Genomic DNA, 17,630 nt, shown 5'->3' with positions numbered 1-17,630 from the left:
GGAACACGCTTTTACAGTAAGAAAGAGGATAGATAGAGCAAAAGAGGGGAAGGAATGTGTAAGAGAATAGAGTTTTATTATAGGTTGGTAGTGCACTAGCGAGTGTGAACTCACCAGTAGCATATATTAAAATCATTGTCTACGCCTGTCACGCCTGTTTTTATCAACGCTGGACTCCACTCTATTCCTTGTTCTCTCTGTATGGTTTTCTGAGAATAGGGGCAATAATATGTGATGTCACAGAACATTCAGTTGGAAATAGCTGCTGGAAATGATCTACTCTCCCTCTCAACCCTAGATTCTCAACCCAGTAATGAGCACTATCACTTAATTGTAAATGGTGCAAAAAATAAAACTAATATTGAAACTCAAATATCTCACTTCTAACGAGTTAATATCTTCTTGTTGTAATTTCTATTAATTCAAAGAAGTACACAACACTAAAATGTCAAGAATTTTATTTTAGATCACTCATATAATATCAATAATAATAAAAATAATAACACAGAATAACATGGCTATAATTATATTTAATGATCTGTGCAGTGCTTTAACTCAAGATTTTGACAGTCGGAAAGATTCTTTATTATCAGCCTTCTCTCCATATCTGAAAAAAAAAAACGTAAATTTAGTCAAAGAAATGCATTCTAAAACATAACTCGTATATAAGATGTGTTGCAATGATATTATTCAGCAACATTAAAATATAGAGTTCATTCTTCAAAAATTTCGGAAAATTTCCTTATTCGGAAAAGTACTAAATAATAACAATACAGTAAAAGCTCTTTATTCGCGGGGTATATGTTCCATAAATATGCCGCGAATACAGAAACCGTGAATAGGGAATGGTAATTTATATTTAATTATAGGGGATACGTTCCTAGGTGACAAAATAAAAAAAAACAAATACATATATAAAAAAATCAATTTACTGTAATTGAAGGTTTTGACCATATTGATTAATTATTATCTTCAGGCTTAGGCAATGGTTTGAAGAATTTTGTAATTTTTTCTTGCTTGGCAGTTTTTAAAAGCTCCTTCAATTCAGACTGATACTCAGCAGTGGCATTAACAATTTGCCTCTTAAAAATAAGACTTCGTTCCATAGACGAATCAATTTTCATAAAGAAATCACAAAGCTCATTTGCCATTCTTAAACCTTCACTAAGATTTTTCAAATTAAATGTCACGTTTCCAGTGCTTGTTGAAGCCTCTTCTTCAATGGGTTGTGAATTGAACATTTCCTCCAAGTCGGTTTCAGTCAAATCTTCATCTTGCGATTCAAGCAATTCCTGAATGTCACTGGATTCGAACCCATCTCGTCCTATTCCATTCGCAATTTCGGCTATGTTTGCAGTCAAAGGTTGAATTTGCACACATTCTTCGTCATTTTCTACAGTCAGAGCAGGCCACAGTTTTTTCCAGCATGACTTCAATGTGTGTGGCTTCAGTTCTTCCAATGATTCTTTTATGTTTACGATGCATTTTGCTATGTCAAATTTCTTCCAGCACTCCATAACATTCATATCAGGATTACATTCCATATTATCCAATACGATTTTGAAGGTTCGTCTAATGTAATAGAGCTTAAAGGCCTGGATTATTCCTTGGTCCATAGGTTGAAGCAAAGCCGTCGTGTTGGGAGGTAAAAACATCACTTTTATATTTGGATGCATAATTTCAAGTTCGCGAGGATGACCTGGTGCATTGTCCAAAACTAGAACTGCTTTAAAGTCTAAATTCTGTTTTTTTTTTTTTTTTTTTTTTAAATAAGTTTCAACTTCAGAAACGAAACAATTCCAGAACCAGTCACAAAAAATAGCGCTTCTAACCCACGCTTTCTTATTAGCACGTGAAAACACTGGCAGGTCGTCCTTGTTTTGATTTTTTAAAGCCCGAGGATTTGACGATCTGTAAAGCATCAGTGGTTTAATGACACAATCTCCAGATGCATTAGAACATAGCAGCAGTGTAACTCTATTCTTTGCTGCCTTAAATCCAGGAGCAGACTTTTCGCTTTTAGAAATGAATGTTTTGTTTGGCATTCTCTTCCAAAACAGTGCAGTTTCGTCTGCATTAAATACTTGCTCAGGTTTGTATCCTCCATCAGCTACTAAGTTTGCAAATTCTTCTGGATATCGTTCTGCTGCAGCAGTGTCTGCAGATGCAGCTTCTCCAACAATCTTAATGTTATGCAATGATTGTCTCACCTTAAATTTATTGAACCAACCTTCCGTTGCTTGAAATCCTCCATCTGTACATTCACCACTACAACTACCATCAGGTTCTTTAAAATGAGCGTAAAGACGCTTTGCCTTCTCCCGGACCATTGGACTACTCAGGGGCACCCTTTTTTGGTTGCGATCTTCGATCCATAACGCCACTTCCATTTTTTTCTATTGCTGGATCACGAACAATTTTCGCTGACAGTGAAGTTGAAGCTACAGACGACCTTATTTTATCTTCGGATTTTTTTATCGATCGTACAGTTGATTCGTTGACATTGAATGAGTGTGATATGGATGCAAACGAGTCTTTAAGGCGTAAACAATCAAGCATTTCTATTTTCACTTTAAGCGGTAACACAGATTTTTTTCGTGTCGAAACTCGTTTCTCATTTTTTTTAGTTGGCATTACTGTATAAATTAGGAAGACAGAAGTAGAGACGTGTTACTCGATCATAATTTTTGTAACAAATGGAAAGACGAAACAATAAAACACGCAAAGCGGCTCTTACCAAAGAACGGAACGTCTAATAATGTGGCGGCATTTAAAAATATATTTTATTCATTGACTAATAAGGTTGCTTTCATTCGGTTTGTTTACATTCTCAAAAACACCGATCGCGGCGAAGGCGCCTTATGTCAAAGTCCGAACCAATACAGCGGCGATATCATTTAACAACATACTTTAGGCAAAGTTGTAATAAGGTCTATTTTACATTTTATTAGTTCATTTGACGGCGTTTACAAAGGATATTGGGTTGGATACCTATTGGAATCCTTTTTATTATGTATGTATGTATGTACGTTCTGATTAGATCCGCGAATAAAGAAATCTTTAGCCGCGAATATAGGAATTGGGTCGCATTTTTTTAATCCGCGAATAGTGAAAACGCGAATGAAGGAAGCGCGAATAAGGAGCTTTTACTGTTTTTTTTTTTTTTTTTTTTTTCATTTCGGCACAGCTACATCGAGAATATCATAAAGTCATTCAATACACTAGACATGGCGTGGATCAGTGAAAATGTGACCCATGACCCACTGACCCACAACTCAAAACCTACCAGGAGCCACTCTGGCCCACTCGTCATCAACTTTGAACCATGATCCATGTTCTCCTCTCCACTTGCTAAAAAGTTTACACTTGTAATAAAACAAGACTGTGAAATTATCACTAATCAGAGTTTGAATTTCTACTTTTAATCGTTCAAACACAGCCCTGTTATAATAAAGTGGATCTGACCTTCACGATATAAAATGGTAAAGTGTTTGACATGGGCCATAGTCCGATGAATTTCAATTTAATTATCATATATAACTATTCTATATAATTATTTCATTGTTGAATTTCTGATTCTTTTCATTGGAAAATAGAATAAAATTTGAAAGTCACAAATCAAAGTAAAGTAGACCAAAGTAAAGGCAAAAAAATGGAAAATTCGACTATGTTTCGAAAGGCAAGAAGTAAGTCCTATTGCAATTATGATAATTACAAATATAAATATCCAAAGTACCTGAAGTTCTTTTACCACTTAGGTAAGTAAAAAATTCAAATGAAAAAGAAAGGAAAATGGAGGCCTTGAAAGTAAAACGTAGACAAATCCATCAGTGTTCAGAAGATTTTTTCTACAATGCACTGAGCAGAGTGGGTTGATGGCTCAGAGTGGGTCGGTGGATGAGAATGGGTTACGTGGGTGGTGGGTCGCAGTGGGTCTCGTCCTGTTGACACACGACCCACTGACTCAGTCATGAATCTTAACCCACTTGACCCACTCGATCTCTGCAATACACCAAACATAAAACATGATAATTCACAAATACGTAGATACAGTTCTTAATTTAATTTAAATCAATAAATATCTTCACAAACTAAATAGAAAAGTATCAATGATGAACCCAGAGGTTGGTCAGGTGGTTAAAAAACCCGGAAGATTTCAAATTATTACATCAGAGATTGAGCCACATTTCCCTCTTATATCTAGGTATATACAACAATTGTCTAAATAATGGAAACACTTGTTTACATCATTTAATCAGAACTTTTTCAATAGGTATGCACAAAGGTAATTCAAACCCATCCACCGCTCACTATAACATTCTCACGTGCTCATTTCATTGGATTTTAAGTGTATTAGAAATAAGATTAAATGTTATTGTAATAAACTGGAGAAATACAGTATGAATAACAAACTTTTAAAACGTATGACAGCTGAAAAAGAAATCATTTTATGGGAGTGTGCACAGAAATATTTGCCACACCTTGTAGCTACGCCTACGTGAAACTCCGCTAGCCTGAAGAACAGCTAAGAATCGTCCCAGAATGGAGGCATATCATTAAGAATAGCTTCCAGAGCGATATTGTAGTATTTGTTTATGCATTTCAGCACTCTGTTCCTTCAGCGAAAATGAGAGAGGCTATAGAGTAATTTGGGGGAAAGTGGCCATAGGGATGAAGTAAATAGAGTTAAAGTTAATGGTATTTGGCAATAAAGCATGATCGGTGCTGACCTTGCAAAGCCCAGTGTGTGCTGTATTGAGTTTGGGGCTGACGAAGAATGTAGTGTACGGAGGAAATGGGCGAACTATTGAATGCAGTGAGCACGGACAGCAGGGAAAGTGAGTAGATTTGAAGCTTTTTTGTTACTCTTTTAATATGGAACAGTAAGAAACTAGGACAGTTCTTTCCTGAAGTAATCGTGTTGTGCCCAATATTTCCACAGCAGTATGAGGCGATTATTACGTACGCATGAATATAGATGTGCCTCCACACATTGCGAACGTAGAGTTACAAAACATGTTTTGATAAAAGACGACGAGGTGGGGTGAATGACTAACATACAGTATTTTGGGATGATGTGAATAGTCCTGTTAATTTCATATTATGTGTATGTATGCCCCTCCGAATATTAACACATACCAAACACTGACCCCCGGAACATTTTTTCTCAAAGAAACACTGCTTCAAACCACAGTATTGTATAGGAGAAACTTGGGTTCAAGACCTATCGGGAACTCAGATATTGTACTCTTTTCTGTAAGGTCAGACAACTAAATACCCCTGAGACGGTACTTTGGAGACGATCTCGGGTTGGTATGTCTATTTGCTTCATAAACATTTCTATAACAATAGTTGATGTACCTTTACATCAAGTCTGTTTTCTTCGTTAGCTGTATACTCATTACAGAGCAGTCTATATTTTGTAATTTACATTATGTTGATGACACTTTTCCTCACCACTTCACCCCATATGTATATTCACTTCACACCCTCGTGTGGGGTGAAGTGAATAATTTACCTTGTATGATTCATCTCTTTCTGTAGACGTTACTCCACCATATGACACGATATAAACCATACTTGTTTCTGAGAATGCAGAAGATTTGTCTTATTCATACGAGTATATAACTATCAATCAGCTGTGCTACCATTTCTGTATAACATTTTTTTCACTTTCATGCTTAGTATGTTCACTTCCCCCCTTATTACTCTATATTCAAATTCTGAACTCGAGAACTGACCGCACGTGTTCAATAATGTTCAGATCTCAGTGTTAGACTGCCAAAAGAATGAAGTGTAGTTCATACAGATGTTCATGAAACCACGTTTCAAAAGCTCCATAAGTGTTACTTGGCGCATCTTAGGAAATTGCGACATTAGACACAAACATCCGGACAGTATATGCATGTAGTACAAAAAAGGTCAAGTAATCACAGGCAGTAATGCATTTTATTAGGGTAATCATAGAACTTAGGGAATACCAGGATAATTCGATGCATAGTTTCCAAGAATCGCCGCCATTTTTGATGGTAGGGAGGAGACAGTTCGTAACATAAACTTCATTGGGCGCCCACCATACAGAAACACAACCTGTTGTTAGAATAAAAGTGAAATAAAACCCATCAAACCATATTACCTGTATCCATTAATCACTAATCCACCTTGAGTATTCTCCAGCAACAATAACATTCCGCTAAAGTGTTGTTGACACTGACCAGCGATTTGGAAATTTATTCAACTGATGCTGGACTATCATTATCACAATAGGTTGTTCCAGGTGCACAATACGTTCCGCAGTCACTTTCGCTGTATAGTTCATCATGACAAATATCTTCAATGTTCCGCAATCCCTGACACTGAGGCTTCCTTTTCGCTCATTATTTATCTTTCCCGATGTCGTTTCACCATGAATTCTGAAGCCATTTATCCTGGACTCTCTCTTTCTCTCACAATACAATTTATACAATGTCCATTTTAGATACGCTTGCACCAACTACAACCGAGCTTCAAAATTTGGCCTCTTTTAAACCTCAGAGACCTCTTACATTTTGCATCACCCTCGACTGCCCGCTTGAACACTTCCGTTGTACCATTATACAAAATGAAGATCTTCAGGGAACAATTGAGGTGAACAGTGGCCAGACATGTGAGGAACTGGCACTAAAATTCATTGTGAGTGGGGAAGTCAATCGGCAGCACCTCCATCAACTTGGGAAGCATTACAGATTAGGTCGTTGGGTCCCACATGATTTGACTCCTGGTCAGATAGCAACGTGAGCAGACACCTGTGTTACTTTGCTGTCTCGTCTGAGAAAGGAGCCATTTCTTGACACGGTGTTGACATGTGATGAGACGTGGATCCTGTACGAAGCTTCACGGCGCCGTTACCATTGGTTAGCATCCCCGGAACCGGTTCCAAAACAGCCGAAACCAGCACTGCACCAGAAGAAGGTCCTCCTGTGTGTTTGGTGGATTTCTCACGACATCGTGCATCGGGAACTCCTACCAACTGGTCAGAGTATCAATTCAACTGTGTACTGTCAGCAGTTAGCCGTGTTCAAAAAAATTCAAATCTCTGGAGCCACCACTTCAGAATCGCAAAGGAGTCCTCCTGTTACAGGACAACGCTAAGCCCTACGCGAATAGGATGATCCGGGCCACCATCTACGCCATGGATGGGAAACACTATTGTATCCGCCATACTCCCCGAACATTGCACCGTCTGATTATCACTTGTTCCATTCCTTGGACAATCACCTTAGAGGACGCCAGTTTAAATCTCAAGTAGAGGTGTAACAGGCAATTGATAATTTCTTCGCTTCACGGCCCATTAAGTTCTACCGCGATGGAATCCATAACCTTCCAGAACGTTGGCAGAAGGTCGTCGATGCTGATGGAGACTATTTTTGATCTTCCAGGTACGTCTTACGTGACATATCGATGTTCGAAGGTGGTGGGTGAAAAATCCGACAGAATTTTCTTGGTGACCTTTATAAATTATTCTAATTAGAAAGTAGTAAGGTGGGCATACATTATATTGCAAAAGAAAATAACTTAAAATAGTAATAACAGAAAATTATAATGTGAAAACTGAAAAAGAATATCACTCAGAGCACTTAACTATTTCAATCACACGAACAAAGGTAAGAATAGAGACACTAAAGACCAGGTTATTCCCTAAAACATGATTAACGTTATTAGGCACTCATAATCCTAAACGTTCTCTGAGGTCCGAATACCTTAAATGTTCTGCAAGAATGTGCCCAATACTCAGTAAAACGATACGGTCATCGCGATTTGGATTATTACCGTTACACACTAATTACAAATCTGTAAGATAAATGTTCGATACGCAAAACTGTCAGGATCATTTAATCTCGGCTATTATAACGTGACATCTGCCAGTTACCAAAAGAAATTCACTGAATGTAGTTAATTTTCATTGTCCTGGCTCCAGTCCACTTGCCAGTGAGAGCACATCTAACGAAGAAAATAGATACTGAGATCAGAACACGGGAGAATGTGGTTCAGTGCAACACCCACCAATGCGGTGTTCTTGGTTGTTGTATCAGCACGCTCATTTGCCCAAATGCAAGCGTGTCCTGGCAACCAGCAGATGAAGAGAACACAATTCTGTTACTGAAGCTGATGACATCTATTAAGAAGTTTTATACTAGGAGATGTTTACTAAAGACATTATGCATTCATAAAACGCTCTGTTAATCACTGCAAATAAGCACACGACCACGCTGAAAGTGAAGTGCGTGACAGAAAGCAAGCTGAACTGTTGTTAATTCAATGAATATTAAACGTAGATCGTACAAACTGAATTCCGAACTGTCTTAGTCTGTGAAGGATGTACGGCCAATTACAACGCCTGTGACGTGTGAAGTGAACAAAATGGCCAGAACAAAATGGCAATCGAGGAACGGAAGTCAGTTTTGACGTGGTATCTGAAGTTTGAAATGTCGCTAAAGTTCAACGTTAGTAGAGGCGTTAGTGTGAAACAAACGCTTCTACATATTTGACAATTACAAGATTTTGTGACAGATTAGAGACTCATGGTGTTATTTGTTGTGTGTTCAAGGAGATATTCGGAAGACCTCGTTCAGCTACTTGTCCTTTTTCTTCGGCTATGGTTTTAGAAAATTTTCAAGCGACTTTGAGCACCCTCAGTAACTGAACACTCAGGTACAGTAAATTTTATTGTGCTTTATCATAACGTATATGTTTATTAAACTTATGATGTATAATTAAATCTAGGTATAAAGTTGTTTTTCAGTAAAGCGTGTATAACATTTTGACTAACTCTGTATATATAGTAACACAATAAGCAACGTATAAACATAAACATTTTTAATACTATTTGAGATTCACTTACTTCTACACTGTATTCGAAAGCATTTCCCATGCCACTATAAAATTCAATAGTGGCGTTTCGCTTTTCTACACCTCCTTGCAAAATATAATCCCCGGTATTCGTCCTTCTTGTAATTCTCAGATGTACGATCTTTGTAGGGTATTGTAAACCTTCACTTGGGTACTCAGCAGTTACGGACGTCTGACACAAATGACCACCTCCTCTGATTTCCTTGTCAACGACCTTTATATCCTTGTCTTTGTGACTGCCGATATCTACATCCCCATCATATCGCAAGAAGGTAGCTTGCAGTTCTGCAATGACCAAACTTAGTACAAGGAGCAACTTTAACATTGTGATATGCTAGATTCTACAGTGTCAAATGACGCTGTATACTCAATAATACTTTGAATAAAATATTTAGGACATCTTATCTCTTTCTTATCTTGTTTATTCCTTTCTTGTAATTTAGAATTATTGCCAAATGTGGTGCTTGACCCATGATTTAAAGTATCAAACGATATGTCAGCAATTTATTTGTTTTGTCTCCTGTTGACCCAAATTTCCGATTCTACCTTGCTGTGATTTATTTGTGCTTTCGTAAGAGTCCATCGGTTATTGTGGCATGATGGCCATAAGAAAACGTTGTTTATAACTAAATTCATTATTGCAACATCATATCTAAGGGTTTCTCCAATGCTTCCACTATTCCAGCATTTTTTAACCTAAATTAAATGATTAATTTCACTTCGGTGTCTAACAGTAAATGAGATATTATTTATATTATAAAATTGAAGTCACTATTTGTGATTCTAATCTCTTGAACCACCCGACCGATCTTTATTAAATTTTTAATATAGACGAGTTTCGGGCCTGGCAGTGTATTATTTATTCAGTTTGATGGTAGAACTTAGGGGAGGGAGGAAGTGAGGCGATATAGAAAATAAATAAAAATAAAAAATACTCTTGAGTAAGGGCGCCCATCAGGGGGGGCAAGGTGGGGCGCTCGCCCGCCTAAAAGGAAATTGTACTTCGGAATATCGAAAACCCAATAGAATTTTTACATTAGTTACAGCAAAATTTTAAACTATATTTGAAACGTTGCTTATACTTGCTTCCCCCCCCCCTTGGAAACCACAACATGGGCGTCCTTTGAGCCACATGATCGATCTCGATCAAATTTTCGACATAGATGAAGTTCGAGCTTGAAATGGTTTTCATAATTTCACTTTAATGGTAGAACTTAGGGGAGGGGAAAATAAAACTTAGTAACTCTTGAACCACCCGAACGATCTCGATCAAATTTTCGACATAGATGAAGTTCGAGCTTGAAATGGTTTTCATAATTTCACTTTAATGGTAGAACTTAGGGGAGGGGAAAATAAAACTTAGTAACTCTTGAACCACCCGAACGATCTCGATCAAATTTTCGACATAGATGAAGTTCGAGCTTGAAATGGTTTTCATAATTTCACTTTCACGGTGCAACGTAGGGAAGGGAGAAGGGGGAGACATATATATTAAAAAATGAAAATGAAAGTGACTGTCTTTTGTGACTTAATAACTCTTAAACCGTCAAACCTCGATCTCGATTAAATTTTCAAGATACATGACTTGGGAACTGGGATGTTTTTTTTATTATATCACTTTGACAGTGCAACTTAAGAGGCGTGGAGGGAGGAAGATATTCAAAAACGATCAAAAATGACCGATATTAGTGTCGGATCCATAGTTTTCGGGGTCGCTGAGAACAGTGACACTTCTGATGCTGTTTAAATCCAAATTCAGCCCCACAACTTTGGGGAGGGTTAGTTGGGAGATACATACAAATAATCCAAAATGACCAATATTAGTGTCGAATCCAATCTTAGTTTTCAAAGTCGCTGAGATGAAGAGTGACACTTCCGATGCCATTTAAATCCCGATTCAGTTCCGCAACTTGGGCGATGGGAGGGAAGACATAAGAATGATCGAAACTGACTCATATAAGAGAGCACTTCAGTAATAGTAGAAAGTGACTGACTAACGGAACATATAACTAATTTTTGTTATTTTAACCCAGCGAAGCGGTAATTGGGACGCTAATGCTTTGTAATCGTGATTTACGTCGTGGTTCGGAACAACTTTTATTTCTCATATATCCCCTTTTCTTAATTGTGATTCCCAGTTACACCATGACGTATACGATCACTTGCCCATGCTTACGGTTTCAACTCACGATGACTGGGAACATGGCGGATGAAAGCATAAGCAACGTAAATAAAATATTGGTTAAGTTACACATATGATATTACAACAAATGACAAAATAACCTTTTGGTAAAACGAGTGTAATGTTACTATATAAGCACAAATATTACAAGCATGTATGTTTCAAATGCATCTACTGTTAACAACTCAATATCAGTAACACAACGGTGTGGTGGCTTGAATAGCAGATAATGTGGTGGCTTAATATAATAGATAACTCACGTGTTTCTTCGGCTAGCCTGTTGACGTTGCATCCCCTCTGTCCTGTATTCAAATATATGCGTAGTTGTTGAAGTTGAAGTCCAACGTTGAAATGTTAACTGCTACTTCCTCGATGAGAATTCCAAGTTGTCGCCGTATTATTAGACGAGTACACTTATATAAAAATTTTGATGTGAAGAACAACAAACTATCATTTCCACATATAGATAAAAAACTTTGTCACTTTGAGTTTTACTATAGAACGTTTACGTGCACGTCATTGACTATTAGTAAAAGTGAGTATAGGCAGCCTAACTGCTGCTCTCAGAAGCGCGTTGGAACGAACGTCGACGATTGTGTCGTCGATTAGGTGCAGAGCAACTGCCCCTTTGTTCAGTCAGCTATTGTGTATAAGTTCTAGGTGCTCGAGCGCCCCGATGATGACGTATACTACCAAGTTCACACTCCTTGGCCGAAGAAGTGCGGCCATTTTAAATAATCAAATCAGCGTTGAGCAATGAAGAGAAGTAAAATGTTTTTGCGACTTTCCCGATTTTCCGGAGTTAGAGAACGTTCACAAAGAGAGTCGTTGTTTCTGCGTCGTATGTCCATACATGGTTATGAAATCGAACGGAAGTCTACTAACACAGATGAACAAACATTCCAAAGCGTTGACAAAGAGTTTCTAGAACACTTAGGTTTATACGAGGGTTGGTTAATAAAGTTCAAAATAAATCAATTTTCTCAAGGTTTCTTTTAAATTGCAAAAAATGAGCTGTAGGACGGTGACAGCTTAGTACTTTCTTTACAAACTGTTTTTTTTTTTTTTTAATTTCCCTGGATTGACCCGTCGAAAGTATGCCGAACTCTTGCGCAGCCACTTTCTTACTTCTTTGGATTAACTAATAAAGCCGTCTCATACAGCCTCGATACTGAAAAGGGACAGAAACTCCAAATCAACCAATCTTCCTACCACCAGGTTACCTCCCACTTCCACTTCTGTTTTCCGAGCTCTTTCTTAGCAAAAAAAAAAAAGTTGGATTAGAATTTAGTGTCACTCTCAGTATTAACTCTGTATGCTGCGTGAATATACAGGTGGAATCCGAACCGCCGTAATGCATCCAAATTTCAAGACTCCTCTCCCGGAAATCAAACCCAGAACTCTGTGCACCACCTTTGCTAAAGATACTAGGATTCAAGCATTCGATGTGAAAAACCTGGTTTCGATCTCACGCATTAGTGCATACGGTTCGGATCTTACACTAAGCTGTAAGTCAAAGTCTTATTCAGTATCAAAACTGAAAAGAAACGTTCAAATTCCTAACAAGCAAGTTCTACTTTTAAATTGAACCATTATTTACTATTAAGTTCTAATTATAATTCCTTGCGTTCCAGATGTCATTTTCCTATATGCGTGCGGTAATATCAGGTTTTCATTTACCGTTAAAAATACTGACTAGACAGTTATATTGGTATAGTTATTAGTTCAATGCAGTCTTGGGAAGTAACGTAACGCAAGTAACGCGTTACTTGTAACGCGTTACTTTTTAAGTAACGCTTCCTAGTAACGCGTTACATTTTTTCCAAAGTAACTGTAACGGTAACGCGTTACAAATTTTTAAGTAACGTACCTAGTTTGCGTTACTTTTTTCGCGTTACATTTCGGATGATTAACTACAATTTATGTATATATATTTTTTTTTTCGGAAACAAATGTTTCTTTCCTGTAAGTGAATTTCTCAGAATGGAACAATGGAGCATGAACGATGTCAGTGACCGACGATTCCTGCACTGTTCGCCTTTTCCGGTTTCTCCTTATGACCTCTAGCAATGAAATTTGAATGTAAAACCTGTTGTCACTTTTCATCTTAATGCAAGGCGGAACGGGAAATTTCGATGTGCATTTTCCCGTTTCGCTTTACGAACTTTACGTTGGTAGGCTTTCATAGATACAATTTGATTTGTTTATTTACATAAAATATAGTGCCGCATGCTGTTTTTGGAAGATAAGGACAGCCTCAGGGAAATCACATGTACTGATTGCAAACACCTGGAAGATTTTGTCTTAGATTTTGGCAGCTCCAAATCAATACATTCAGTGAGTGAACTACGAGTGCAATGGTACTGGTAGTCTATTTTACTTTGAATGGTGTTGTTTTTATAAAGATGGAGAACGGAAATATTTTATCGTTCGAACATTTGAAAGAATACTTTCTCTTAAAAGCTGAAGATGATGGTGAACAGCAGTGGCGTATTTAGGGTGGGGCTTCCGGGCTTAAGCCCCCCCGAAATCTTTCTTACTATAGAAAAGTATATAAAATATCATGCAGAATTTTCACATTTTCAGGCAAAGCCCCCCTTCCCGAAAGTTAGCAAAGGCCCCCGAAACAAAATCGTAAATACGCCACTGGTGAACAGAATTTAAAGTAAAGTGGTGCCCCGGCTGGAAATATTTATCAACAACTAGGGTGCCATAATTAGCGACATTCAGTAAGGGTTTAATATGAATAAACTGTGTTCTGATGAGCAGGCCTACTTTATTGATGTAATATTGATGGTATGTAATATTAGGGTTCTTTTAGATCACTTTGCATATCCTAAAGTCCCGTTGATTATAGAGTTTGGAACAACTATCTTTAAAAACATGTATAGATTTTAGAGTTATCGGCAAATTTTGATTCACCCCCAGTTCATGTGTTCTTATTTTATCACTTGTAGTGTAATGTTTCTCTAAATTCTGTATTTTTAATTTTACATAGCAACATTGTTATTATTATATAATTAGTTAGCAGAATAATAATAAGTAACCATTTTTTCTAACGCATAGGGATGGGCGCGAGTCAAGCTAAAACTCGACTCGAATCCAAGTCAAGTTTCGAGTCGAGTCAAAAGTAATATTCTCGAGTCGAGTTGATAAATGGCTCGCTCGTTTTAATTCGTTTTGAAATCATGGCCTGATTACACTGGAAAGCGAAAGCCATGAGAAATGTAAGCTAAGCAGTAATATGGAATAATTTTAGTGTTGCTCCCGAGAGGGGACACTGCTCGCATCTCGTCTCGTATCGACAGCGAGACTACAAAAGTTTTTTTTATAACAAGCTTAGCTCGGCTCGGCTTAACTAAGCCAATGGCTCGAGCCGGCTCGCTTGGGGTGAACCATCGGTCGAGCTTGCTTGGTTGGGATAAGCCATCTGCTCGGTTCGACTCAACTGAGCGAAAGGCTCTAATCGACTCGGTTGGGTGAGTTGTTGGCTCAGCTCACTTCTCGGTTTGAGTCGATAGTGAATGAGCTGTGAGCCGATCTGCTCGAGTCGTTGACAATTCTAAACCCGGGCCGAGCGATTTGAAGATATTTGGCCAGTGCCCTATAACTTTTAACAACGTTTGGCTCGAGCCCGAATACTCAACCTAGACCCTCAACCCAAATTCAGAAGCTCGTGAACAATGTCCTTTACTTTTAGACTTCACGACTACCGAGGTTGGCAATCAACTACTTTTTGAGTATTCATATGTAAACCGCCTATCTTTCATGTTTATACAGTGTAATAATAATAATAATAATAATAATAATAATAATAATAATAATAATAATAATAATAATAATAATAATAATAATAATAGCGGTAGTAATAGCAGTACGGAAAACTGAAGTAATAAGATTTTTTTCACGTATTCAAAGTTTCAGACCTAAAAGTAACGCGTTAGTAACGCGTTACTTTCGAAGTAAAGTAACAGTTACTTTTTTGAGGCAAGTAACGCGTTACATTTTAAGACAAAGTAAAGTAACTTGTAACGCGTTACATTTTTACAAGTAACTTACCCAACACTGGTTCAATGAATATAATGTTTGTACAATCGCGCACACACACGCGTGCGCGAGGAGAGCATTCACATTACTGATTTAAAAAATGCATTTTAAAACATATAGGATGAAAAACGAAAATTTTGGTGTTCTGAAGGCTTTTTATGTTGCTTCAGTTTGGCAACAGTGACCGGAGATCAAAGACAAAGCTTTAATCTATATAATTATTTCCGATCTCGAAGTTGCAAATTGTTTATCGTCAAGATAAACAAGTGTGTGTCGTAATTTAATGCTTCCCTTAGGCCTGCCATCTACTGAGACAAAACATTTTTTTCTGTGAGTAAGGTGCTGTCAGCTAAGGAGAAACACTAGAACTAACTCGTGCTTTTCAACCACTGAAAAATTTCATCACCTCCAGGATTAATACGATTCTTAATGAAGGATAAGTTTTCATGACATCCCCATGGATGTCACTGGTATTTTGCTACAGAGTATTTTACGATATCCCCATGGATGTCACTGGTACTTTGCAAGAGAGTATTTTATGATATCCACATGGATGTCACTGGTATATTGCAACAGAGTATTTTATGGCATCAGCCTGGAACGCAATGGGTTAAATAAATAAAATGAAATATGTCCCATGATTATGTCCTTTATGCTAAAGGAAACAAATTATTAAGGCAAGGGAATGATGATGGAAGAATTGATGGAATGACAATGTGGGAGGAAACGGAAATACTCCGAGAAAACCAATGGTCACGATGACGTCCACGGCAAACTTACTTGCCAGGGATCGAACCAGGGACCCCATGCACTAGAGGTAAGCACTCTACCGCTGGGCTACCATGTCCCCTTACTTTTAAATAGTACTATAATTTACTACCTATTTAATTTACTTACCTCTACCGTGTATTCCACACGCTTTCCTATCCCAGCGTGTAATTGTAATTCAACATGTGTTTGTCCGACTCCTCCACTCAAAATAGTATAAGCTCCATCCTCTTCTCTGGTGGTAAGACTAATGTGCTTAATAATCGTAGGCAAAAAACTATCCTTTCTTGGGTATCTCAGATGAATTGTAGGCCTGCATATTCCTCCCTCAGTATGCACATTTTCATCAACAATTTTGGTATCAGTATCAGCGTGTGTTCCTTGGTCCAAATTAGATTGTCTTAATGAAGGTCGAATATTAGGAACAGAAGACGTGGAACAAAATGACAGTAAAACGACTGAAACAAGGAAAATAGATGTTGTGATCTTGTTCATGATTTTTGTTGTAAGAAGTTTACACGGAACTTGTATCACAGTTCTGTTTGATCAACACCTTCTGTTCATGTATCAATTGTGTCCTCAATAACCAACTTGATTTTTTGTGTGAGTTTACTTAAAAATTGAAGAACATTTTATCTCTTGTGTGAAAAAGTGTCACTTATCTATCAACAGACCTGATTTCTTTGATAAAATTCGGATATATTTATATTAAATGCTCTCGTTAAAGTACTAAAAGAGGCAATTCATGGATCATCAACAACAAACAAAAGATTACATAAACATTGTCCGCCTTATGCAGAGTCGTTTTGATGTATGATTAGCGACATACTAAAGGCCTGAATACAGCAGGAAACATATGTTAGTCGCTCTTTAGCATGACACTAATCACGCGTCGGAACGACTCTGCATAAGGCCCTGTAAAACTAGGTATTAGAATCAGGAGCACATGCAGAGATTTTTGTTGGGAGGGGTCCACGGTTCAATACTACAAGCCTACGTATGTGTAGTATTGAACAGGTATTATTCTGCACCCGAAAAGACGATAAGTAATTGAAAAATACGTCCACCTTTATTTTCAGAAAAAAAATGATACGACTAGATTGTTTTCATTAGAGAAAAAGTACAGATGAATGTTAAGGTCAAATTTTCATGCTACATCAATCATTTCCATGTTTAACAATTATGTATGTTGAGTTACAAACTTTTTTGTTGGGGGGGTCCGGACCCGGTAGCCCCATTCCTGCGTGGGTGCACCCCTGACTAGAATTAAAAATTTTACAATATTAATAAAATACGAAGTACCAGTTTCAACTTTAGTAGAGGAATTAAGGCAGTGATTTGGTGCTGCATCCATATATTTAAAAAAATAAAAGAAAGTTTCTGGAATTTTCCTTACCATTTTTCATCCATGAGGATCAATATTAAGACCAGGAGAAGTACAGTGGATTCTTGGGTTACGAACGTAATCTGTTCCGTAATGCTATTTGCGAACAGAAATTAGTTTCGCCGTTAAAATTAATGTGAATATAAGTAAACCATTCTAACCAGAAAAAAGTTTATATATTACGCAAATATATAACGTTTAGCTTTGTTGTTATGATTTCCTCTTTCACATCCACAATAATAAACTTTGGTTTCTTATTGTTACTATCACTTTTCTCCTGTCTTACGCAATATGATGAGAACTAAACAAACACAAAGTTGAAAAAAAAAATAAGAAAAGAAAAGTTTTTGAACACATCAT

General features: G+C 37.4%; 1 protein-coding gene across 2 annotated transcripts; it reads right to left on the bottom strand.

Annotated features, from left to right (window-relative positions):
* Window positions 1-455: 455 nt before the first annotated feature.
* On the bottom strand, window positions 456-16,433 carry LOC145693952 (uncharacterized). Of its 2 annotated transcripts, none has more exons than XM_081770110.1 (2): window positions 16,016-16,433; window positions 456-607 (listed from the first exon to the last, which is right to left on the bottom strand). In XM_081770110.1, exons 1-2 carry the CDS (start codon window positions 16,379-16,381, stop codon window positions 590-592), a joined length of 384 nt encoding a protein of 127 aa, XP_081626236.1. In that variant the 5' UTR covers window positions 16,382-16,433; the 3' UTR covers window positions 456-589. The 2 variants fall into 2 exon arrangements, with proteins under 2 accessions (XP_081626236.1, XP_081626238.1); XM_081770112.1 differs by lacking the exon at window positions 16,016-16,433 and adding an exon at window positions 8,882-9,221.
* Between the last annotated feature and the right edge of the window lie 1,197 nt (window positions 16,434-17,630).

Source organism: Thermobia domestica, chromosome 9, assembly GCF_964235325.1.
Source record: "Thermobia domestica chromosome 9, izTheDome1.hap1.1, whole genome shotgun sequence".
Lineage (NCBI taxonomy): Eukaryota > Metazoa > Arthropoda > Insecta > Zygentoma > Lepismatidae > Thermobia > Thermobia domestica.
The sequence above is the reverse complement of the archived record's forward strand: the minus strand, read 5'-3'. Positions and strand labels throughout refer to the sequence as shown.